This window comes from Athene cunicularia (assembly GCF_003259725.1).
Source record: "Athene cunicularia isolate RWA chromosome 3 unlocalized genomic scaffold, athCun1 chr3_part1, whole genome shotgun sequence".
Taxonomy (NCBI): domain Eukaryota; kingdom Metazoa; phylum Chordata; class Aves; order Strigiformes; family Strigidae; genus Athene; species Athene cunicularia.
The window spans coordinates 37,816,754-37,842,847 of record NW_020799097.1 but is presented as its reverse complement, the minus strand read 5'-3'; the positions used below and the strand labels follow the sequence as shown (position 1 = coordinate 37,842,847).

At 37.9% G+C, this 26,094-nt stretch overlaps 1 protein-coding gene across 2 annotated transcripts in view; it reads left to right on the top strand.

Annotated features, from left to right (window-relative positions):
- Window positions 1-26,094, top strand: part of ME1 (malic enzyme 1) — a 226,460-nt gene that overhangs the window by 101,190 nt on the left and 99,176 nt on the right. For both annotated transcript variants that reach the window (XM_026845283.1, XM_026845282.1), the window contains 2 exons: window positions 17,638-17,713; window positions 18,905-19,066. In XM_026845283.1, coding sequence (XP_026701084.1) covers window positions 17,638-17,713; window positions 18,905-19,066 — 238 coding nt within the window. The remainder of the gene's footprint in view (window positions 1-17,637; window positions 17,714-18,904; window positions 19,067-26,094) is intronic.

The following is a 26,094-nucleotide window of genomic DNA, read 5'->3' as shown; positions in this document are numbered from 1 at the left end:
GCTGTGAGCAGGAGGAAATGAGGCCATCCCTACTCAAAACATGATTCTCAAAATGTTTGGCAGCAGTCAATGTTTGGTCATTTCTTTCCCCTCTTAGAACAGTCTTCTGAGGAAGACAGCTATCAAGCCTCAGAGCTCTTCTACAGACATCTTTTGTGCAAGATTGCCAAAATTAAAGTACTGGCCATGCCTGTGTATGTTTCCTTGTCCATTTCCTTCACACAGTTCTGTATATTTCCGGGGGATCCTTGTCCTCATTTGGTTTGTACTGTTATTTTTTACACATTTCTACTATCTTTTTTGAGGTTAGAACAGAAAGTTCTCCCTCCTCCATAAATTTGGAGGACTCAAATTTATCTTTTTTGGGACTCACTGCACTCTGAGCCAATGAGAACTTACACTTCTATGTGTTTTGGCATATGATAATTATCTTCCTCACTGTGCATCCTACTGAGAAATTCCTCTGAAACAAAGACATTTCTTACTGATGTTTTTCACCACAGTTATTAATGCAGTGCTTATTAGATCCTTCTCATTTGGTTTGTTGAAAGTCATCTTGTGGATCTAGGTGCAAAAGACTGGACAGAAAGTACATGATCCCAAGTGAAATGTCTTTACTCTGACTCTCTAATGCCAACACCACATAAAAGGTAGTCTATAGCCTTTTCAACAAATAAACTATATAATTGCATTTTTAAAATAGCGATATTATTTTGGCAAGTTATAGTTTCATATCAATAATTAGGACTCATACCAATATACAAGCACGTTACTGTGAGAGAGAAGCAATGTCTTCCTTTTTTCCTGAACTTTTAGAGAGATTTTTGACGCTACGCCAGACCACAATACTGCCTTCTAGTTACAGGCTTCCAGATTTCTTGAAGTACTACATTCTTTAATGAAATGTATTTTAAGGGCAGAGATTTTATTTTTCACACCTCAACTTGGCCAAAGACTTGTGAGCTACACTAAAGTATCAGGCAGTGTAGTACAGGAGAGGTCTACTCACTGGCTGTGTCCTACTCTCTTCAAGCAATATTTATCTACCAAAATTTTCCCCTCATGAAACATCCTCTGTCAACCTGCCAGATTTATACAGCTCCCTGATTGTCAACATCATTTGGCCCCCAAAGCAAGCCTTTGAACCTAATAAGAGAGCCATAACTTTCCTTAGTTCAGTGACTTTTCAAGGACAGACTATCAAATCCCATGCAATGTCTGCAAATGGTTGTTACTTCATCTTTACCTCTTGTGCAAAGGGATATAGTTGCGCCTCTTCTGGACTAGAGGTATTCGGACAGCACTGAAATTGTGGCCTGCAGTTGTCAGTAGTTTGCATATTGTATCTGTTTCAGTGGACTGAAATTCTGCACTATCCTAGCACTCATTTAGGACCATACAGACAAATGACAGCTTGTGCCATATGAACAGACAGGATGCTCCTAGGTTTTTTCAGGTGTCTGATCAGCCTATGGAACAGGAACTTGAATTTTCAGATTCTCTTAGCCAGAGAGTGTGAATTCCTTTGCGGATGATCCTAGTAATGTCAGATCCTCTAAGACAGTGCTCAAAGTAAAGCGAGACACAGCACTAACGGGTAATAATTTTGGTTTTAAGATCTAAATCCCTTGTCTCAGGGATTTGAACTTTTTTGCAATTCGTGATCTTCAGTATATTGATGTCAGCTTTGCACCAAAATGTCTCAAACTTGCACATTTAGGGTGTCTTTCAGAGCAAGAACAGATTCATTTTAATCTTTAGGAGCATACTTAGTAATGATAAATATGTTTCTTCTGTCAGTCTCAGTTGCTGTGTATTTTGCTCCAGGGCTCTGGCCACCACATCAGTACCTATGACATATATGCTAGTTTACTCCTAGCTCCTGCTAGTTTACTCCTAGTTACGGCTAGTTTACTCCTAGTTTCTCTCTAGAGCAATGCAACTGAATTGCTGCAGGAGGTGAGGTAAATCTTTCAGTCCGGCCAAATACTGCCAGAAACTGTAAAGTTAGAAACTACTTTATCTATGGAGAATAAATGGTCTGGGTTTTGGTGAAAAGAGGTTAGGAACGGAGGAGAAGCCACAGCTTGTTTATTGAGGTTGTTGTGCACATCTTCAATGCCAGGCATGCTTGAAACTGACAATAAAAGATCCTTTTCGAAGACGTATCTTGTGGTGTGCTGCAACATATAAGGGACTCTCAAAGAGGCAGAAATCAATTGCACAGATGCTCTGAAGCAGTTAAATGAAATTGTTTTCTATCAATAAGTGTCATTCACTGCACAACTGGAGTCAGCTTCTGGTTCTCAACTTAAGCAGCAGCTGTGACTTTGCTGAGTGTTCTATACTGGACACTGGTGATTTAACATTTATGTTGAACTTGCTGAGGAGAAAGAGTTGTTTGCATTTTGGATGGCAGTCCTTCAGCTTTTATAAAAGCATCTATTCCAAAATCCTCCTAGTAGGGTGCATTTACATATGGAGGAGCACTTGAAGAAGATCTGCTGCTTTTTTGTAGCTGTTAGCTGTTCTCAGAGCTGTGAAATGTGTGCACTCACAGGCTATCCTCTTGCCCTTCCATGTACTATTTCAACTTGCAGTTCATTTCTTGGGAAGTACTAGGAAAAAAGTGTGTACTTTTTTCTCCCTTCCTAGGTCTATGCCATGGAAGGGAAAGGGTTTAGTTCCAGATATCAGTGGGATAAAAAAGAACTGGTATTATGGCATGTTGTGTTACAAATAGGTATTACCAACAGTAGGACTGTATGTGTTGGCAACAGGAGCATATAGGAAAAAACTGTTACTGGTGACTGATAAGCATTTAGCAGTGTTTTGGCTTTTCTTTTAATTTTTTTTTTTCTTTTTTTAAATATTAGGATCTTATTAGAGATAGAGGAGTCCTACTCTCTCTTTTTATGCAGTTTTTTCCAGGTCCCCAGTAATTCCCACTGCTATCTCTTGATGTTGCAAAATGAAGTACCAGTAGTACTTCAGATGAGACACCAGTGACTTAGAAACATTACAATGCTTTATTAGCTCATTCTGTATATATCCCAGCCCATGCCCAGAGGATATTTTCCTTTACGAGTTTCTCCAGCTCTCATTTTCTGTACATTTGTTGCACGTCCTTTGGCACCACCCAAATCCCCTGCTTACATATTCAGCAGCTTCTCTGTTCAAAATACTCTCATTACTCAGCAGTCCAACATTGTCTCATTATGACATTTCCCATACAAGATATAGTAGCTTTTTTTAAAAACCCCAGTTATTCCTATAACTGTATTTGATGAGGTCCAAAAGAGGAAGGAAGAACCTCAGTGAAATCACTCTAACTCTGTAGTAGCTTGGATATTCCGTGATCATAGTTTTCTGTCTCTGACTAGAAGCTTTCTAAACAGATAGGGTAAACAGTCAGGTCTTAAAATGGAAAATTGAATGTGAAGAGAACGCGTAAAGATTTTCAGCCTTTAAGAGCATAACAATGGGATGATTGTGTGTTTTAGTATATCTTGTGTTTCTCTGTATTTATGGCTAGATGCTCTTAGTCTGGGAGATTTTTACACACTGCTTTTGAGACAGCTGTATGCTGATGATATGAGGCTTCTGAAAAAGGCAAGACACAGAAGTTTTGGGATAGCAATGAACATTTTTATTTCTTGCATGGCATTTTCATCCTTTTTATCAAAGTTTTATAGCTTTATACAACTGCTTTCTTGTGTGTGTTGTTCAATAAAGTGTCAGCAGTGTGACTTACAATAAATTTAAACATAAAAAACCGAGGTCATAATAACTTTACTGAATCTGTCAAAGAGTATTGTTATTAACATAGTGTAATTTGCAGTTGGGTGAAGAAAGGTTAGCGAGGCATCTGTCATCTTGACCACTGCTGTCTGAGTTAATTGCAAGTCAATTCTGTATTGTATAAGGACTTTCTTCTGCTAATAACTATTAAGTCATTAAATCACCTGCAGGAAAACCAGTTTTTTTTAGAAATACCTGTAAGTGTACAAGAGATTGCTGGGATCAAACAGATGAAATGGTAAGAATGCATATGAACCAAACTAAGCAAGTAATTCTTGTAAGGAAAGAAAGGACTTCTAGCCAGAGGCAGACTTCAATAAGGAAGGTATAAATAAATTGGCAGAAATATGGGATGGACTCCAGGGAACCATTTACTGAGAAATACAAAAAAGGAAAGCAAGCTTCTGTTTGTGCTCAATGAGAACTTAAGCCTTTGGCACAAAGATGGTCAAAAGCCATTTCATCAAAAGCCATTTTCATTTTTGCCTCTTTGTTCCCAAAGCAACTACATTTAACTTGAATTTCTGTTAAGTCTTAAGGAAAAAGGGAATTTAGGAGAACTTACAAAATTTTTTTTGTGTACTCTAGAATAAAGAAATGAACTACTGTTTTGGGCTTTTTGGTGGAGTGTTCCGTCTAAGGGAGCAGCTTACTATTTTTGAGATGCAGCTCTAATGTAGCTTACAGAGACACAGCAGCACATTTTCATTTACAGAAGTTCACCGTATTATGGCAGCTTTCTTATATTGGGTGTTTTTTTGTTTGTTTTAACTTACCTTCTGGAGTTCTTCTTTAGATTTATCATAAGCACATATAAATTTACAGGTTTGCTGCACTGTATGTTGAGTGGCAGGTTGTTCATGCTGCCAACAAGGCAACACTATGTCTTTGGGTCTTCCTTTGCCAATTCAGAAAGACCTCCTTAAACATGACATGTGATGTTTGCTTCTGAAAATGAAAACACGGAACACAGTTAATTTTCTGTTCAATGAATGTTTTTTTCATAAATAAGCAGAATATGCGTATGGGGGATTTATGATTATCAAATAAATAGCATATCTCCAAAGATTTCAATTCTGCCCTGCTTCCGTTTGCTGCAAGCAATGTACCTATTTCTATTTTGAGTTTGCAACTTCACATAGAATGTAAAAATACTCCAGTGTATGCACTGAAATGAGATTCTTCTTGTGGATGGTTGTATATTCATGCGTGGTTGGTACATTGCCTTCAAGCTTTAGTGTGAAACATGTTATATTTGAAAGATGCCTTAAAGTGTGGCCTATAGACTTTCAATGACAATATCCTCAGAAAAGCCTATGCCCCTTTTTTATATTGGACTTGAATCTTCAAGTCCTTGAACAGGTAGGAAGGTCACAAATAACGTTTTAGAAACACTTCTGTGACTGCTAGATAGGCTTTTTGAATACCTCCATCAAAGACTGCTTCTATGAGTCCTCCCTATGTCCATTCCATATCCTGTGCTGCTTTGTTTCACGTAGGTATATAGTAAAGGCTATAGGAGCCATTTGTGTTAGCCAGTATAATTGCATGCTGTATTTTTCCCCAAAATGTTGATACTGACTTTATGAAATGAAAAACTTTAGATGGGGTCATGACTGAATTTATATATAAATGAGGGAAGGTACAAGACCATTTGCCTCTAATGGTTGAGGTTAATTTTTATTACAGTGAGCCAGATACATTCCAGATGTTTAATGCTTAAAATGTTACCTTAGGGTTCCATCTAGTATATTTTTTTTTTCTCAAATTTTACAATAAAGGCTTCTACTAATTTTTGAGTCAGAAAATCACTAGTTTATTCTTAAATATATTAAATTCCCTTTAATTAAATACACATTATATAGACAATATAAATATATATTTCCTGGGTTTTGCTGGTAAAATTTTTAATACTCGCTTTTTCCATAAGTGAATTTCAGAGAACTGATATGTTGGAACTTTGTTAACATCAGATAACAATCTTAAAAATAATCATGTATGCCTCATGGCATATGAGCTGGACCTGCAGCTTTTTTCCCATGTTAAAAGCTGTTGTTGGAGACAATCCTAAAACTTGTGTGTATCTCCTGCATTCATGCATGTTGTAAATTTAACAGGAAATAAGAGCAGAAATAGTGCTGCTGATCAGGTTGTTTGCATTTTTCTATTTTTAAGGCTTATATTTTTGAAAATAGAAATTATAGATGTCAAATGATGGAAATTATTGTAGCTTTGCTATAGATACACTAACAAATTGGTTACAATTGAGAGGTGAAAAGAAGACAGAAAAACCGGGTATGAAGGATGTACAGTGGAACCCTTCTTATGCCAAGGACCTACTCGCACAGCACTTTTTTGGAGTTCAAACTAATTGATCTGTATTTTGATCAGTTCTTGTAACATTCCAATGAATTCTCTAAAGCTAACCTGTTTAAGATCTGTGTTTAAAAAATATTCAGATTTTAACTAAGACTCTAATGTGGGAGATTTCTGTTATTATATGCTTTTTAAAGATGAGTGTCTCAGTAAGTCTTTGGTTTGGAATGTAGTCAGGCTTTAGAAAGTTTTTATGGGTATGTATAGCCTAATTAAAACATTATCATCAAAACTATTTCAGTTTTCAAGTTTGTAAGGAATTTATCAAATGACGTTATCAAGCTATTCAATGATCCTAACCACTAAAATAAGAACAAAAGGGAAATGTACAAAATAGCAATTAAAAGAATCCTAATGACTAGCTTCTTATGGTGAGAATAATTCAATATTCTCAATAAGTGAAATTTAATGCAAAACTAGTCTCGTTGCACTAGACAACGGTTTATATATTTTTCATATAATTTATAAACAATAGCCTTATATTTTCATGTGGTGAAAAAAAACCTGCTAACATGAGAAGTCAGTTCTGTGATAGGATTACTTGTTAGCGGAGAAACTTTTGTTGAATTTCCTATCTGCTCTTAAAGCTTCTTGTGTTTCCCAGTGGCCATCAAAGCCCAACTTGTTGGTTATGATGGCAGAACAACAGAAGAAATTGTCATGCACAAGTGGAATAGGTTCTGTAGTTAGTGAACATGTAACAGATGCCATTTAAATGCCATTTTAAGAGTTGGACACATTTTGTTTAGGATCAGGAGTAAATGCTTGTTCTTTCCATGTTGCTGATTCCAGTAGAAAGAAAATGGTTATAGTCAACACAACAGAGTGTTTATTTGAAAATTAATTTATCACCTTTTTATAACAAATGTTTTGCTTTTAAATGTTCATCCTTGGGCAAATAGCTACCTAAAATCTTCAAGCTGTACATCTTGCTCAATTTTACCTTTATTTATCACAATAAACTGAAAATGTATATTTTTTTCTTGTGGCCAAGATATGGGTAATGTAGAAGCAGGTGAGCAGCTGACTGAAAACATGAGCAAGGAGGGTATATGTGGATGTGTATGCCCTCGCCTCCTTCAAATCATGTGAGAGTGCCCCAGTGTGCCAGGGCTTGCATTCTTGGGGTGTGGGAGGCTGAACAAAATAACATCTGATGGGAACTCTCTTCTCAGAATCCCATTTTGCAGTACTTTTGGTTTCCAGGCCATTCAGCAGTGGCTCAGGTCCAGCAAGGCTGAGCCCAGGGTCTTGCATGAGGAAGGTTGGAGGCCCAAAACCAGATAGGGGCAGAACAGGAGGTGGATACGTACAGACTTCGCTGGGATCTTCCCACTCTATTCCTAGCACCTGATCCTGCAATCAGTGCTGCACTTAGGTAGTTTGGTCAGTGTTGATGGACTCGTCTGTTTAATATAGCACTTGATTTCAGACCCAAGTGGTTTTTGAACACCAGTGCAGGTACCCTTTGTGCCTCCAGCTGTGTCTCTCTCTCTCTCAGGTGTTACCTTCTCTGCAGGTATCTCTGTACTGTGCTTGCCCTTACCCTGTATAATGGTGAGTTAAGGCACACATAAGCCAGCCATATTAATCACTGCAACAAATAACATGGAGGAATGCTAAAAACACTGTGGGTGTATGAGAATCCAATCATATGGATTATTTTGCTTTAGCAAGACTTCATACTTCTCTGTCAGATGATGCTCTGAGAGATCACTGATTCACTGTGAGATCTTGAAGAAGATGTTGCATGCTCTAGCAGGCAATAAACTCAAGCCCATCTTTTTTTTTTTTTTTTTTCTGAATAAGAAGTTTGTAACTGAGTCAAATACTAAAATTAAAATTTAAGAAGAAAATTATTTGAATGTAATTTCTGTGAATGATAGGAGAATAGTCTATGAAATAACTGAGATTGAATAATTGCTTGCTTTTAAACTCAAACTGCATTATTTTTACTCTCTTCTACTTTTTTACTTGTAGGGCACTTTACTTTTTAATTGTAGGGCACAATACTCATGCTATACCTATATTCAGTTCTAATAAAAGTTTCTGAGGAAGAATATGTTCATTTTGTAAGGATTTAAAGATGGTGCCAATAACTTCTTTGCTGTCTCTGTTACTCCTCTCCCTCCAAGTAATGCTTGTGATGTGAAAGCTTTTTTGATTTTGTTCTAAGATTAAGTAGTTTGAGTTGATCTTAAAATGTGCAGATGGTGAATTATCATCTGCACTTTTTCAGAGTGTTATGCCCACCTTTATGTGCTAAAATGCTGGAGACTTACTTTCAATCACTATCTGCTGATCCAGTTTCCACTGAAAGCAGGAATAGGTTTCCGCATATGTTTGGGGTGGAGCACCATCCAAAAAGCATTTGATCTTAGGAACAGCAAACTACACTAGAGCAGCTGTTTTGTTTTTACTGCTAACACTCCTTACTGAAAGCTAGGGCAAATTCAGACTCTACCAAATTTTTACCTCAGGGGAAGCCAAGGCAAAATTACTACTCTAGCTGACCCTGCTTGGGAAGGGGGCTTGGATAGGGTGATCTCCAGTGGCCCCAGATAAACCTCAACGATGCTGTGACGTCTGTACCCTTGGGATGTGGGTCTCAGAGATTGCCAAATGCCATACACAGACAGCTCAAGCCTGGGTGAAACAGCTCTGCTCTGTGCCCAGATGCTCGCTGGCAATCTTGTATGACAAATTTAACCTGGATGCTTTCACATCAGCCTGCCTGCCTTCTGACTTGCTACCTCTTAGCATCGCAGCTCCTTGCATTAGTAACTGCTCTGCCACTGTGACACAAATTGAGCGGTTTCCTTGGCTCCTTTTCACCAGATAAGGTCAGCTCTACAAATGGAAGATAGTGTCTCCTTTCAGATGTGACTTCTTCATTAAAGTGGAAATTGAGTAGGATATGCCGTAAGAGGCAGCGTTTTTAATAAGTCTTCACTTTTGTCCTTGTTAATGGTTATTGAGAGCAAATAATGGTGATTTAAAGGTCAATGAAAACTGGCTTAAAGGACGCTATTGTCTAAATACTGGAAATTTTCCATGTTCCAATGAGCCAGGGCAGCACAAGTTGTAGTAAATAGGACAGTGATCTCCCTTGTTTGAGTACTTTACAGTTAAATAACATTTTAAAAGTTTTTTTTAAAAAAACATCATTAGCATTGCAAGATTCCCAGTAGGTACTTGGTTGATGTTGTTTGTTGATAGTTCTTTATGCAGTTAATATTAGCATAAAATAATACAAACATCATAGCTGTTGAAGCAGAACAGTGGGTTATTTTTTGTCTAAAAATGAATGGGTCTGGCTCTGGTAAACCATTCTCTCATTCACAGTCTTCAAATAGTTCTATTTGTGTCTATTCAAGTGTAAGTAATTAAGTTATTTATTGAGCAACTGTCAGAAGAATTTAAGTAGCTTCTGGAGCAACACATCTCTGTCTCTTAAAACACAGTATTTCTCAAAGTCTGCCTTCTCCTTTTCAAACAAGCTCATCCCGTTGAGCTGCCATTACGTGGTTAAGCAACAATACATAAAAGCTGATTGTCTAGATGAATGATACTTTAGGAATATAGTTAAATCAACTTCATGTTTTAAGAAGTGAATATAAAGAAGGTATGATTTGATCTACTCTGTTGCTGTATGAAAAGGATGCATCATTACAGTCTGAATATTTAGATCACTGTGCTGTTTAGATCAAACTGCTGTGCTGTTTGCTTTTGTAAGTAAAGGAGGCAAGGCACTAATTAAAAAACAGTGTTATACAATGATGAGTATTTTATATAATCGATGCAAAAAGTCTGCAGTGACAAGTCCATGAAATGTTACTTTTACTATGAGGTATTATTTTTCATCTGAAATACTTTGAGGTGTATGTTATGGTTTCCAAAACAAAGTAGTGACTTTTGGATTATTAGTGAAACAACAAGCTATAATTGCTTTATGTACCACATAGAATTGGTTTTAAAGTTTTGCTGTTTAAGGCTTGTAATGTTTTACTCAGATGATTTTAACAATGGAATGTTTTTTGTGTTGAATGAGAGCTGTTGAGGAATTAACTTCATTGGGTTGTTTTTTATTATACACAGGTCTGACTTCTTTGCTCATTTCAGGAGCCTGAATTTTACCCAGTTGGCATTCTGACAAAGTGAAAGCAGAATGCTTCAAGCAAAAAGGTTCCTTTTGCAAAAGTCTTTATACAAACTCAAAGTAGCAGTGAAGAGATTACATGCTCTGGTAGCAAGAATCAGGCTTTCAGAGGACTGGGAGAGTCCAGACTTGATGCAGAAAAGTAATTGGACAGCATCCACGTACAAGTTTTTCTCTTTCCCTTTTTCATTTACCTTCAGTCTGAACTGCTGTGGGCAACTTGTCCCTTTTTTTACTTTCCCCAGCTATATTCAGAATAACAGAATCATCTAGGTTGGAAAAGACCTTGAAGATCATCCAGTCCAACCGTTAACCTAACACTGACAGTTCCCAACTACACCAGATCCCTCAGCGCTGTCGACCCAACTCTTAAACACCTCCAGGGATGGGGACTCCACCACCTCCCTGGGCATCCCATTCCAACACCTAACAACCCGTTCTTGCTGATATCCAATCTAAACCTTCCATGGCACAACTTGAGGCCATTCCGTCTCGTCCTGTCCCTTGTTACTTGGTTAAAGAGACTCATCCCCAGCTCTCTGCACCCTCCTTTCAGGGAGCTGTAGAGGGCGATGAGGTCTCCCCTTCAGCCTCCTCTTCTCCAGACGAAACACCCCCAGTTCCCTCAGCCGCTCCTCGTATGACCTGTGCTCCAGACCCTGCACCAGCTTCGTTGCCCTTCTCTGGACACGCTCGAGTCATTCAATGTCCTTTTTGGAGTGAGTGTCCCACACAGCAATCGAGGTGCTGCCTTTGTTGTGTTACAATTTGTAAACTATATATGCAAACTCTGGAGCCTGTTTCAGATGCAGAAGGGCAGATGGGGCAATGTCTGTGTGATCTGTCCCTTGCTTGGAGATGGATCAGGAGTGTTATGCCTCACTGTTTTGCAAGTTATTGAACAGCAGCCCCTGGTTCCCTGCTTCCCTATTTCCACGTGGGGTAGAAGAAGGAATGTTCTGAGACCTGAAACTGGGTCCCTGGGCAGCTGTATTTGAAAATGCACCCAGTCCAACTGGGTTGTGATATTTTGCCAACTAAGGTTGCTGGAAGTAAAACAAGGTGCAGGCAAAGGGAGTCCATCTGGAAGTTCCTGCAACCAAAAGGGTTGTTTGAACCAACTCTTCTGACTGTAGTGCTACCTGGATGAGGCTCTTCGAAGCACACAGTGTCCATCACCAAAGAGGCAAGGCAGAGTCATGGACTCTGCTCAAAGCTCTTGGGCAGGCCTGAGCATGTATATACTCTTATTTACTTTTGTTCTTGGATGTGCAGCATCTGGGGCATTGCAGCGTGCTGAGGCTAGCACAAGAAAAATTATAATCTTAAGTAGCTACCTACACCAGTTGTCTTTTTTTTTTTTTTTTAATTACATCGTTGTCATTATTATTTGTTTTTAAATAATGGTTTAGCATCTATATTAAAACATCCCACAACATCTGAATCTTTGTGTCACTAGAGTTATGTGCTCTTTACTCCTCCAAACTCTATACTTTCTTTTCTGACACCTTATTCTCAAGGTCATATTTTCAAATGCCAGACTTACAGCTTCTGTCTTTTAGGTTAGTTTCACCACTTTTCTGTTCTTAAGGCTAATTCATGTTGTAGACTGTCCTGTTCTTTAAGTGTTTTGAACTTATTTGTCTCTCCTATGTAGATGTTATTTTTAACCGTAGTAACTGTTAAAGCACTGTATTTACTAACAGGAATCTATAAGCAGCTTTGATGGACTTGGGCATGTGAAAGAGCGCTACACAGGCTGCCATTGCTGGATAAAGTGTTCCACAAAACAGCATTTTCAGAAGAGTGTCTTGAAATAAGACTAAATATTGCTTTGCTCCTATAGCTGAAGATTGACTGTTCAGACCCCTTGACATTAGCATTTCCCGTTTACAGTGATTATGAACACTCATTTTTCTTCATTTTAATTATTTTCCTGCACTCCTGTGCCAAATTGGGCTTTTGAGTCGCTATAAAAATTTATAATGAGCCTTCCATTATTCTTGTAAGTATAGCTAACTGGAGTTTGCAGGTGTTAACATCTGTCTTCCAGAATACTTGAAGTCACCTTCTTCTAAAAAAATAACTATAATCAATCATTTAGGAAACCATGTGCCAAGCATGAAATAACAAGTAATATTTACAGACTTTGTGTCTTTTCTGGATTAGTAACTTACTCTCCATTGTCTTTCATACACTTCTAGTACTTACCTGTTTTATGAACTGTATCTTATTCATGTACAGCTCCAGGCTCTCAGGGGTGTTAACAGTATGCACTGTTCTCTTAATGCTCCTGTCCTATTTTTGATGTTGTTTTTTTTTTATTTAGTCTTTTTTTTGCTTCTTACAACCTTTTCTGTTTAAATACGGTTTGAGTATGCTACATCTAGAAGATGTAAACCCCAGGTTTCTTTAATGCTGATTAATTCAGGATGAAGGTCAGTAGCAGCTGCAGTTTCATCATCAACTATTTTATTTATTGAAATAAATACCTCTGCATTGTAAGTAATGAAAGTCACCCCTGTACAGAGTGAAAGGTGAAAAAATAAATCTGTGAACAGCTGCATTTCTTAAATCAGTTTATTAGGCCTCAGAGGTCTTGGAACAAATGTTACTATGCAAAGTAACCTGGGAAGGTAAGATGTAATTAAAAAGTTTGAGTACACTTTATATGATGATGGGACACCATATTTAAGAGTAACAGTGGGAAATGTTATTATTGGTGAAAAAAGACCAGATCGTTCTTTGGGGGGGACATATGTACTCTTAGTTTCTAGTACAATGTTTGTAGTGTACCACTTTTCATAATCTTAACAAAAAGAGAAGGGAATTTCAGCAGGGACTAGGGAAGTAATTTACCTCTTTCTTGCAAAGTGCAGGAATTTGGGAAAATCTAGACTCAGAAATAAACTGAAGCTTGTCCCCAAGATTATTATTAGTATTAGTATTATGAATCTTGTTGATTTAGGTTGCCTGGGAAAGTGAAGTCACCTCTACTATAATTCTATGTACAGCTCATAATTCAAACACCAGATTTGAACATGTAGGGTTGTGAGAAAAGTTTGAACTTTTTCATTTAAAAATGTTTGGCATTTTCTGAGACATGTTAGATTGCCTTCTGTTATTATAAGAGGAAAGAAAGGATAATTCTGTTATTATGACACATTTTTCTAAAGTGTTCTTTAACAGAAAATAGCCAAATACATTGCCGGTGGAACACTGCTTCCTTGAAGCATAATAAACAAATACTCCCTTTAATTCTGTTTAGTTTGTTCCCATAGAGTTCTAATAAATCAGAGCCGAATTATGTGATGTACAATGACCTCCACATAACTGGTAAAATCTGCTACCACGTAGTGAGATCCGTGACCCAAAACAGATCGACCCTTTTTTGAGTGGATTCTGAAGTCCTAGCATGGGTTCCCCCCTCACTCTTCAGCGTTCTGGTCTTGCTGGTGGTGTGACAAGAAGAAAAGAGACATAGTTACTTCTTTGCATAATTATTCCTCCACTGTAGTTTCATATATCATCTGGCTGTCTGAAGTGGGCATAAGTAGAAGTGATCCCTTTGGCTAGACTGGTATAAGCCAGTGCTGAGCTGAAGGCTGACTGAAGATGAGCCCGCTTGTATATGAGCTAAGACAAGTTCCACCTAGATCTGCCTTGTGCCACGTTCAAAATGAACACATTAATTTGAAGACTAATCTGCTGCCACAGGCTTCAAGTCAGTTTTAAGTCACAGTGTTGCTGACTGGCCTTTTAAGCCTCAGCAGGTCTCAATTTGTTGCCTTGCAAGAGAAGATAGCATGTGTAATTGAGATGTCAGTTCAAACAGAAAGGACTATACTGTGTCTTAAAACCTACACTTGCTTTTACAGTGAGCTTGCCAACCTGGGGTGCTCTGAAAGTCTGTACAGGAGAACTTAAGCCTACTTCCCTGTGAGATGCTTTTCTTGTTAGATATGTGAATACGTGTAGGCTGAAAACCAAGCTGCATATTTTTTCTTTTTTTTTTTTTTTTTTTTTCCCCCCCACTTTATCCTTAAGCAATTTTTTTATGTATCTTGCTTCTTTCTCCATGTGCTGAAATGTGTTACTTACCCATCTGCTGTAGCAGCCCCATCCTGAAGTGCTGTGTCAGACAAATGCATGGGCTGTCTCTTGCTCTGCATCCAGCAGAGCAGGGTGTGTGTCACTGACATGACAGTAGTAGTTGTTGTTGTTGTTGTTATTATTATTATTATTATTATTAATTTATTAAGCTTGTACTCAAATGGATAATTCTATCTTATTTATAGAATACCAGCTTGGAAGGGAGTCTGGACTGAAATATGTAGATAATTTAATCCAGTTTAAGTGTGTAGCTTGCCCCTTTCTTGATTCTTCTCGTGGCTGTGCTATGACAGCCAGAAAATAACTTTAATGCCTGCTAGGTAGCCCAATAGTTGGCTACCTTGTCAGCTTGGGTCACCGTATCCCACTTGTAATAACTTATGCAGTGAGTGCTTTTCCAAGACATAGCATGACCTCATGGAAAAGAAAAAAAATACATAATGCTACATTTTGGTGGTTGCCTGCAAGTAGAATTGCCAGAAAGTTATTCTCCGAGTAATGTAGGTTGAATATTCTTGTGGCTCACACTGTTGCAAGCTGGGGTTCCTCTTGCAATCTGGTGTAGCTTCTTGTGGAGGGCACCTTAAAGGAGAAAAGTGCTTTAACTTAAATAAAAGAAGGGTGAGGTAAACAGATCCAGATAAAAGAATAAAAGATTCTTATCTCTTATTCTGTGCCCTTAAAAGTAGAGGTATCTTCTCAGTCAGGCCAATGTGTCCAGAAATGTTTTACTAATCTACAGAAAGAATGGAGGGAAGGGGAGAAGGAGGGGGGAGTGAAATGCTTTTGACATGACTGTGTTTACACTTCATCTCCTATTTTCTATTGTTGTTTGAATGTGATCCTGCTTGGACAGGTTTCTGAAATACACTCTCAATACTTATTCAAAGGTCTTTACAAATGTTCTAACAAAATTCCTTCTGGAGCAGCCACCCTGCCATTATTTTCCTCTGACAGGGAATTTATTCCATGGAGACCTCTCTCCCTAGTTTGCAAGGAAGAGGTCATTTAACCACACTGGGCTCTTTAGAAAATCAATACAAAATCTTGCTTCATTTAACATGAATCTATTCGGTTGGTGTAAATTGAAGGGCGGGGACAAGGAGAGGGTTGATGCCTCCAGATAGCTTTCCTCCTGCACTCTTCTTTTCCTTTTGCACACTTATGTCTCACAACTGACTGTCTCTGAGGCTAGAAATTCCCATAAGCCATATTTTATGATTTAACAGTTTACACAGTGTTTTAGAAAATGACTTTGTACAATACCTCAGAAAATAAGTATCCACATTCATTTTGCTTTGCTGCTTTATGGTGTTTCACTGTTAGGGCCATCTCTTTTTTGGGTGGCTGGCTCACAAATACAAATGTTTGTCTGCTGTAAATACCACAACTTCTGAAAAGTGTTGTAAATATTAACCCTTCTGCCTCTGAAGACTGTTGCTTCCACTGGGGGTGGAGGAATTAATCTGCTGACAGGTGTTTCTTGTTAAGAAACAACTGATAGACATAATCATCCAGCCTAATGCATTTGTTCCCAGCCTGGGAAATGGACACAGAAGGGGAATTAATTGGGAATGCCAGGATCAGAGAATTCCCAGTTCTAGGGGAAAATGCATTAAATGAATTATAAACAGTTAAAAATATCTAACCAGAAGCGACTGATTGTTTTTTTTTCCTTTATGCAGTGCATATATATTTTTCTTTCAGAACATGCTGTTTTTCATTTAATTTGCTACTTGAGGTTGTAGTTTCTGTTTCTGAATCATTAGCTTTAAGATTAAGAAATACTTTGGTTAATTGCAATGTGTCTTACACTGCCTTTTGTCCAAAATAATAAACAATTTCAGTTGTATATTTTTGACATCAAAGAAGGAAAGAATATGAAGACAAACATGAAATATAAAATTCAATATAACAGATAGAATGATAATTTATCTATAAATATATGTAATTAATATGTATGAAATATATAAACATATGAAATACAATGTTTGGACTCATTTTAGTGTCTTGACTAATACACTTTTCAGCACTGCAGGAAATCTTTTGCTTGGCTTGGAATACTTGCAGTCATATCTTACAAGTGTTTCCCTGAGTTACTAGTTTTATTTAGACCCACGTGGGCATGGACCCACTTATATGAATGTGGAGATATTGTAGAAGACAAGTTAAATTCTTTTTCAATACCTGTCTCTAATTTTTTCTTCATAATTTTTATAATAGGGGGGTGAAATGCTTTAGAATAACTCCAGAAGATAACTCCTTATACTCACTAATACAGTTTAATTATAAGAAGGCATCTTTGGCATGTACTTCTTCCCTGATATTTTCTACATGTTTTTTTAAAGATTGAATTTAGTGGGGGAATCTTATTCCACTGTCTCACATGAGAGAAGTAGATAAGAACTGGAATTAAATTAAGTATGAGTGGACCTGTCTGTATATCTGCATGTCAAGTAAAATAAATGAAGAATAAAACACTGAAGAGTAGGATAAGATAATAAATAGATCGATTTTGCTTCTATAATAAGTACAAAATAAAATGAGAATTACACTTTTCTGTGATTTTGTTTTATACTCTTCTGTACTGGTGAAACTAAAGGCCAATTTACAAACACTCTTCAAAGTAAAAATTCGGCATACTCCGCACTGTAGGATGTGTTACACACTTTCAAATCAAAGAGATTTTCATATAGAGAAGATAATTTCCCACTTTTGTAGGGGTCAAAGGGGCAATATGATTAAATAGGCAGACTGTTTTCTAAACACCTCAATGAACTTATTTCAGGTTTTGTTCATAGATTAAAACTTTGTCCTGTTCTTATCTGCGATGTTTAGGGGTGCTGGAGTACTAGTGATCATTGTCATGTGATAAACATATTTTGTGGTCTGGGACAATTAATGAACATATTTGAGCAGATCAAGTGCTCAGTGAGCTTTAAAATCAAATTTAGCAGTTTTCAGAAATGACTTTTACATGTTCTCACTGCTTAGTGAAGCTTTACTGAATTACATGTTCTCTGACTTCGGCTAAATGTAGACAATTTATTCATACAAAATTGAACACTTATGGAACTGAATCCATGTATGTTGGAAACACATTTGCATGGAGTTATTTTATTATTTTATTGGTTTCTACTGAAGTATTTAATTGCCTTGTTTATATGGAAGATTTTTTTTCTTTGCAGAGGTCTTTTTATTACTATCCATGACCGGGGACACATTGCTAAAATGCTTGAGTCCTGGCCAGAAAATATCATCAAGGTAAATTCAGTTGTAGTTGCATGACAAAGCTGACATTGTTTTGCACCCAAAGTTACTTGGTTAAGTTATTTTTATAAGCTTTTTATCAGTTAGATTTCAGTGATTTCTTAGCTCATTTTTTAAATAGAAACAATGCTGTTACAACCAAAGTTTGAGGCTTTTAAACACTTATTGTTTAGCTATAGCCATCCTTTACTGATTAATTGGTCATTACATTGGATGTTACGCATCAAAAGAAACCTGAATGCTTTTTCAGCATTTCAGGGAATCAGAGAGCAGTTGAGGTAGGAAGACACCTCTGAAGAAGTCAGCCAGGGCGCAGGTTACTCAGGGCTGTGTCCATGCTGTGGGTTTTGAGTATCTCCCCACGAGATCTCTTGGCAGCCCCTTCTAGCATTTGGGTTAATAGTTCTCCACATATAATTCCTGATGAACTCTTTCACAAAATATATTAGATTTCCAACTGAAATGGCTTGTCACAGAGCACGACAAGGAAATTACTGTGTTTTCAGCCGCTTGCCATACTGAGCACGTCGTCCTTCACTGTGAAAAATCTCCCTTTTTAGTGCAGGCAGTTTTGTGGGGTTTATGGAGTTACTGTATTTCTATCAACGAAAACGCATACTTCCTCATGTATAAGTATGATGGAGTGTGTTATTTGCTCAAGGGAAGAAGAGATTAATCTTTGAAGGGTAAGAACCAGGTGACTGTAGACAGCTCTGTCAAAGGCCAGCAGGAGTGGCTGGCTCTGGTTCTGCTAAAAACAGCCATGATAAAACCCAGGAGTCTGGGGTTCTTTTTCTGTGGATAATTTTTAATTCCTTTCATATTCTGTCTTCATACTGTTGACAGAAAAATATAAGTTTCTGTTTCTGAAACAGTTCACTTGTAATACTAAATATCTCTTGTGTGTTCTTAAAAGTTTTATATGAAAGTCTCATTTACAGTGAAAGAAGAGTCTAAAATAGTGTAATGAAACCAGAGTGGAATACAATAAAACAATTCTTGGCCTTGTTTTGTTTGTACCTATTAGAATTATGTTTGTACCTGTCAGAATACAAACTATTGATTTGTTTGTACCTGTTAGAATTTTTACATTAAAAGTAAAAAATGATGATAAAAAGATAATGGAATACTTAGTACATATGTGCAAAGAAGTGATTGTGACCGTGCTTTTATTTCTTCCTCTAGGCTATTGTGGTGACAGATGGAGAACGTATTCTTGGTCTTGGAGATCTTGGCTGTTATGGAATGGGCATCCCAGTTGGTAAATTGGCACTTTATACAGCATGTGGAGGAGTAAAACCTCATGAGTGTCTACCAGTGATGTTGGATGTGGGAACAGATAATGAGGTAAATTCTTTTCTGAGGTGTAGTGGGTATTAGCTGTTTGAAGGAAACTATATAAAAGTTGAATTGTAAAACGTTGGGTTTCTTTGTTATGATACTGGCTTTGATTATGTGCAAACTGAAAATTCCGATGGGCAAAGTCTCATCCTAATACACAGTGTAGATACACCCATCCTAATGCACAGTGTAGACTGTTTTGTAAGGCTCAAGTAAATAAGGACACTGTTGTCTGTAAAAATGTGCTACATACATCATGCATGTTAACAAGTGGTATGGGGAATTGGATCTCAAGAAGAGGGGGACAATAAAAAATACAGTTTAAGAGAGCATTCTTTTTCCACTTGTGATGCAGAATTTCTCTCCAGTGATTTCAGATGTGAATTCTGACTGTGCCCCTCATTTTGGTGAACAGCTTGAAGCTATAGCCTGATCTGTGCTGGGAATGCATGTCTACGTACTTCAGTTGTACATTGACTTTCGCTATAGAGAGACTGTAATGTTATGAATTTTCCCCAAATGAGGTCCTAGTGCTTCAAATAAGTGGACCTTACCCTCTTTAACTTGGCTTCCCATTTGTGTGAAGTGAAGAGATTTAAAGTAATTGAAATTTGCCTCTGTAATTTCCAGGGCTCCAGGGTATGATATTTGCAGTATCTCCCAAGGATTACTAGTTAATTACTTGGGCCCTGTTCTTCCTTTTTTTCTGAAAAAAAACTTGACTCAATGGTGTCAAATTAGATATCACCATCAATATTATTATGCTTTAGCAGAAGTAAACAAATGTTATACTATAGGTAATGCAAGTGTTACAACTCTATGCATGATAAATGTATCAGTGATTTATGTGTATTATAGGTAAATAAAACATTCCTGTACCAGTAAATCTAGCTGGGACTTCTACATTATTGTGTTGGGTGTGTGTGTTTTCAGCTTTATATACACACCTCCACCCCTGCCCCACTGGGATAGTTTAGACAATACATCATGAAAGCATTATTGAAATGAGAAATAACTTGCTACCCTCTCTCGGTCCCACAAGAACCCCCTCTGAAAGCAGACTGACTTACTTGTGAGATGTCTCTGAACACTGTAGCACGTAGCCATATCAAATCACATACAGTAAGTCTCCTTAGCTATAAAAAGTTTTTATTCCTGGTTTGAGCAACTGGGCCAGTTATCTAATCTATTATTGAATGTTTCTAGGCAGTTAATCGCATCAGCTACTTCTGACACTGCATCAGGATTTACATTTTGGTTTTTATGTTTGAGTTTCATTGTAATTTTAAATTTTTCATAGAGTATTATTATCTTGAAAGATATCAAACATATGTATGTACATACACACAAATAGCAAAACAATCTTACACATACCAGTAGCTCAACTTTCATGTCACTGTTCTTGTGACTAATCAATCAGTTCAATGCATATGAAAGAGTCGCAAACCTAAATTATTACAAGATGCACAAAAATTGTGCAAGCTGTGGTTTTCTGGTGCTTTCAGATATTCACCTTATGATCAGGAGGATGTCTTTTGTTGTTTCACTTTGGAATATGGATTCTTATTTTAGGACCATATTATGAACTGCTTCAGTTTAGTCATACAGTGCAATTGGAGGCTGAGTGTGTTTTAGTCCCCAGCCAGCATGGTGGTTAGCAGCACAGGACAGGACTGCTTCTGTAGGGGAGCTTTTTCTTCCTGCCTATGTCAGTGTCAAGCTCAGACATGCACACACTGCCCAACAGTCTAAAATCCCCAGCCAATTTACTGATACAAGAGACTTTAAACTAAGTTTGAATGAATGGGAGGTTTGGTAAAGAGTTATTCTTTTTTTTTTTTTTTTTTCAGTGCTGTAGTGGATGCAAGGAATTATATTATTTTACAGCTCAGTGCCTTTTATGCTCATCTGAGTTTTTGCAGGGGTGAGAAGTCAGCAGCATGAGAAAAATCAAGGCTGGGAATCATGGTTGGGTTATGGTCCACTCTAAAGGCAGCACAACTGCTTTCAGGATTGAGCTAGACTACACTTCAAAATGTAGAAGTTTGGTGGCTTTTTCCCATGGGGACTGGTTGCTGGTGTTTAAGCATCAGTAGCTGTAACTGGGAATGAGACCTCTGAATTCTGCTGATGGGTTATGAACAGGTAGGACTGTATTGGTGTACACCCTGTCTGAAGGCACTGAATGGGCCTAGTGATACTCATTAGTTTGACCTTGGGTGCATTTCTCTGGCTAATTCAAAGTCGGGGATCCTGGGGCACCAGCACCCTTAATTTCTTCCCTCTAACACCCTTCCTTTCCCCCAGCAGCATATCCCTGTTCCCTCCCTAAGACTGGTGTTTCTTTAACCAGGTGGTGAGCCGCTGCAGAGAACTGAAATGGCTGAAAAAGCAATCACATTTTGCTGGCTAAGCTGGTTATATTAGGTCAAGCTGCTGTGGAATTGCACTGCAGTTCCTTATCTTAAAATCTAAAACTCTTGGACAAATAACTGCATTTTTATGCTATATTTTCTTACTCTAGCCAGTATTTTCCATAATAAGACACAATAGAAATCACTTTCATAACTTGAGCACATATAAATATTAATTATGCTGAACATGTTTTTTGAAATGTGCAGATGTTTTCTATTTAGATTAGTTCCTTTTCCCTTTCTGTGGGGGCCTCAGTGCTTTAAAATATGCTTTAAAATATGTATTTTTGGCAACTGTAATGCAGTCGTGCACAACCTGAAAATTCTCCAGAAAGATTAAATCTTACTCTAAAGCAGATTGCAAGAAAAACTTCACAAATTCTCATCCTGTATTGTTTTGTTGTGTACAGGACCCAGAACAGTAACTCTGAGGGGCAACACTCAATTTCTGATGATAATTAAAAACCTTGTTACTGCTAGCTTTAGCAGAGGTGTTTTTAGCTGGGGTATTATCCTGCTATTCATAAAAACAAGGAAAGCGAAGAGAGGCAAATAAAGCATTTTTATACAATTACCTAGATGATAAGCAAGAGAAATGAAAGCTACTTACTTATGAGTAAAAATTGACATAGTACAAAGGCTTGCGTGACTGAACTAGTAAATTACTCCATGTAATCAGTGTGGGACTGAGTGTCCAAAAGAAGTGTGGTTGACCACTGCCAAAAATAATATGCCTGTTTCGTAAGTTGTTGACAAATTGGAGGACTATTAGTTATTTACTACAGACCTCACTAAAAGTTCTGCTTTACCCAGTAGCCATGTATTTTGCAGGTCTGAGGATGGTGCTTCTCAGGTGGGATTTCAGTCGAAAGTAAAACATACTCAGGCATCAGTCTCAGTACTGATATCAAATCCTTAAGTGATGTGATTTTTGGATTCTGGCATTCATCTAACGTTATAGAGGTATATGTTAATCACTTTGAAATGGTTAAAGAAACAGACTGCAGAAGAAGTAATAGTTGTCAAGATCCAAGCACAACTACATCTTAATGGAGGCCTTCCTGAAACACGTACTCAGCACTGTAAGTGGAATGGTTTAAGGAGGATAGAAGTAATCAAGCTGAATCAAGGGAAAACATTTAAACATTAAAATGTGAATGATTGCTACTTAAAACATGTTATTAAACTCTCACAAAAGAAAAAGTGTTGAGGCAAGCCTGTTGGTTAAAAATCAGCCTGGCTTACAGGGATGTGAAAACTGGCAGTTTAAAAAAGCCAAAAAAACAATAAACCCCAATTATGGAAACCAAGTTCAAAAAATGGGCTTATAGGCAATAAAAAAGCAAAAGACAGGAAAGAAAAATAATCTATATCAATTATGAACAGTAAGAATGAGATTTTCTGTTGGTCTTGATGCTTTAATTCTAGTACTTTTAGAAATATCAGTTTATCAGTGTAAGTATGGTAGATATTTTAAAAATCTCAGTTTTATCTATGTTGGTGAGAATTCTTACTTCACCATTTATTAACAGCAAGTGAATGTATTAAACAAAAGCTTTAAAAATTCATCAAGATCCTTAAATCAAAATGTCCAAATAATGCTTTGGCCAATTCTTTAAAAAAAAAAACTGGTAAAAGCTTTCTGGACCATGATGAACTGGCTGGGGAAGAAGTACTGGGGCTTTTTAAATATACCTGGGATGAACTGAGAAGTTCAGGAAGATTGGATGAAAATTAAGGCTCTTAATTAAAATACAGTAGTCCTGGTTGCTCTAACCTTAGATAAAGAATTGAGTAAAATCAGAAAGTTTGAGTAATCAAGAATTGAGGGTAAAATAACTATTGCTGATTAGTATGGGCTTATTAAAAACAAATTTAATCTAATGTTAAAGTGACTTTACAGTTTTTTAGTTGACTCATTTTTTACCTGAAGTAACACAGTTGAATTTATCCTGTTGCTTTTAGGAAACTGGACCAATGAAAAAACAAAGCAGGCCTCCTGTGTTACTAGAGAAAATACTATTTAAAACATGTGAGGACTAATAACATACTTGTGATTTTATGGTATTTCAGTTGGGTTTTTTTCCCTGTTCTGCAATGTTTAATATATTTATCAATAACTTGGCAGTATTTTTAGTGTCCAAGGGTCATCAATGAGCCATGGATTAGTTAAAGTACTATTATCCAGCCAGAGCAGGAATTAAATCTGGAAAGACGGATGGCTTATGTCATGTAGAAGTCAAACCAGTGGTGAAAGGGTTTCTTCTGACCATAAAATTCTTAATCTAATAATGGACACTTAACAGAAGAATGAGAAATGAGTTTATTTGATACCTTACAAGAGAAGCCCTGACAAGTTCAGGGCTGCCAGAGCAATCCTGGAATGACTACATGTGTAAATTCAATACTGGCGATGGCCCATTGTGTGAACTTTGGAAAGATTAATTGTGTGTTATCACTGAAATGTAAACAACCATAAATTTCACCTAAGGTAGAAAGCATTCAACTCTTTTAAACAATACTTTCACACAACATGGAAAAAATGATACAGCTGGTATTGGAAGAACATTTTACATAGGCAGTTTCCAACAGAAAGCATCTTCGTGTCCTGGAGTTTCTTGAGAGCTGGGACAATGGCCACATGCCAGCTATCAGGATTGCTCAGGTGTCAGAAGTCACTGCAGCTGCACCTGTATGGCTTCAAAGAAGCTGGACAGGCATACCTTCTCTTGCTCTGGGTAGACATAGTTAAATAGCTGTCTGGTCATATATATATATGTGCCGTTTATATATATATATATATATATATATATATATATATATATGCGCCATTAATTGATGTAATCTACATGGACTTGTGCAAAGCTTTTCACTCTGTCCCACATGACATACTTTTCTGTACATTGGAGAGACATGGACTGGATGGATGCACCGCTCTGTGGATAAGAAATTGCCTGGATGGTGACACTCAAAGAGTTGCAGTCAATGGCTTAGAGTCCAGTTAGAGAGCAGTGATGAGTGCCGTACCTCAGGGGTCAGTGTTGGGAGCAGTGCTGTTTAGCATCTCTGTCATCAACACGGACAGTGGGATTGAGTGCACCCTCAGCAATTTTGCCAACAACACCAAGCTGTGTGGTGTGGTTGACACACTAGAGGGAAGGGATGTCATCCAGATGGACCTGAACAGGTTTGAGAGGTGGGTCTGTGCAAACCTCATGAAGTTCAACAAGGCCAAGTGCAAGGTGCTACACATGGGTCAGGGCAATCCCAAGCACAAATACAGGCTGGGGTATAAGTGAGCAGACCTGTGGAGAAGGGCTTTGGGGGTATTGGTGGATGAAAAACTGAATAGGAGGCAGCAATGTGTGCTCACAGCCCAGAAAGCCAACTGTGTCCTGGGCTGCATCAAGAGAAGCGTGGCCAGAAGAAGGTGATTCTCCTGTTTTACTCTGCTCTAGTGAGATCCCACCTTGAGTAGTGCATCCAGCTCTGGGGCCCCCATTGTAAGAAGGACATGGACCTGCTCAAGTGGGTCCAGAGGAGGCCACGAAGATGATCAGAGTATGGAGCACTTTCCCTATGAGGACAGGCTGAGAAAGTTGGTGTTGTTCAGCCTGGAGAAGAGAAGGCTCTGGGGAGACCTTGTAGCAGCCTTCCAGTAGTTAAAGGGGGCTACAGGAAAGATGGGGAGGGACCCTTTATTGGGGAGTGTAGTGATAGGAGCGGTAATGGTTTTAAACTGAAAGAGGGGAGATTTAGATTAAGATGTAAGGAAGAAATTCTTCACTGTGAAGGTGGTGAGACACTGGAACAGGTTGCCCAGAGAGGCTGTGGATGCCCCCTCCCTGGAAGCGTTCAAGACCAGGTTGGACGGGGCTTTAAGCAACTTGGTCTAGTGGCAGGGGGGTTGGAACTAGATGATCTTTAAGGTCCCTTCCAACCCAAACCATTCTATGATTCTGTGATTCTGTAATGTACAGATAAATCATGACAGTCAGATCACTTTTTGCAAATGTGTATCTGAAGCAGTTCTTTATTTGTATAACTGTGAAATACAGAAGTCTAAGTATTGAGCAGTGCACAAGAGAGAGAAACATGCTGGGCAGTTTCTAGGGCAGCTACTCCTTCTTCATCTGCCACACTTCAGGGACTTGTGGGCTGCTATTTCAAGTTATTTCCTGCACACTTACTTAGGAATATTTTTTCCCCTTAACTGACTAGAAATGTTAAATGCAGGAATGTTACAGTTCTCACAGTTGCCCTAAATAGGTCAATGAGCATGACTGGGCTGGCAGTTCCATCTGTTCTGGAAGAATGATAGGCATCTGTCGTGAAAGACTGAATCCAGAAAAACTGAGGTGCAAATTCAAGCTCAGTTCTTCAACTTGGGTTAGTTAGCTTTCTACATTTCCCCAAATTACTTCCAATTATCATAAGAACTGGTACCAGCCTTCCAAGATGCATGTTACTGAAAAATACCTACCTATGTATGTGCAAATGGAAACGAGAAAACAGACCCCCCCACTGTTTTTATTATTCATATTCCAACCAATAGAAACCTGGACAGAATAAAGCTAAGTATAGAGGAAACCTGCATTTTCATATCTTATCAATCTAAAG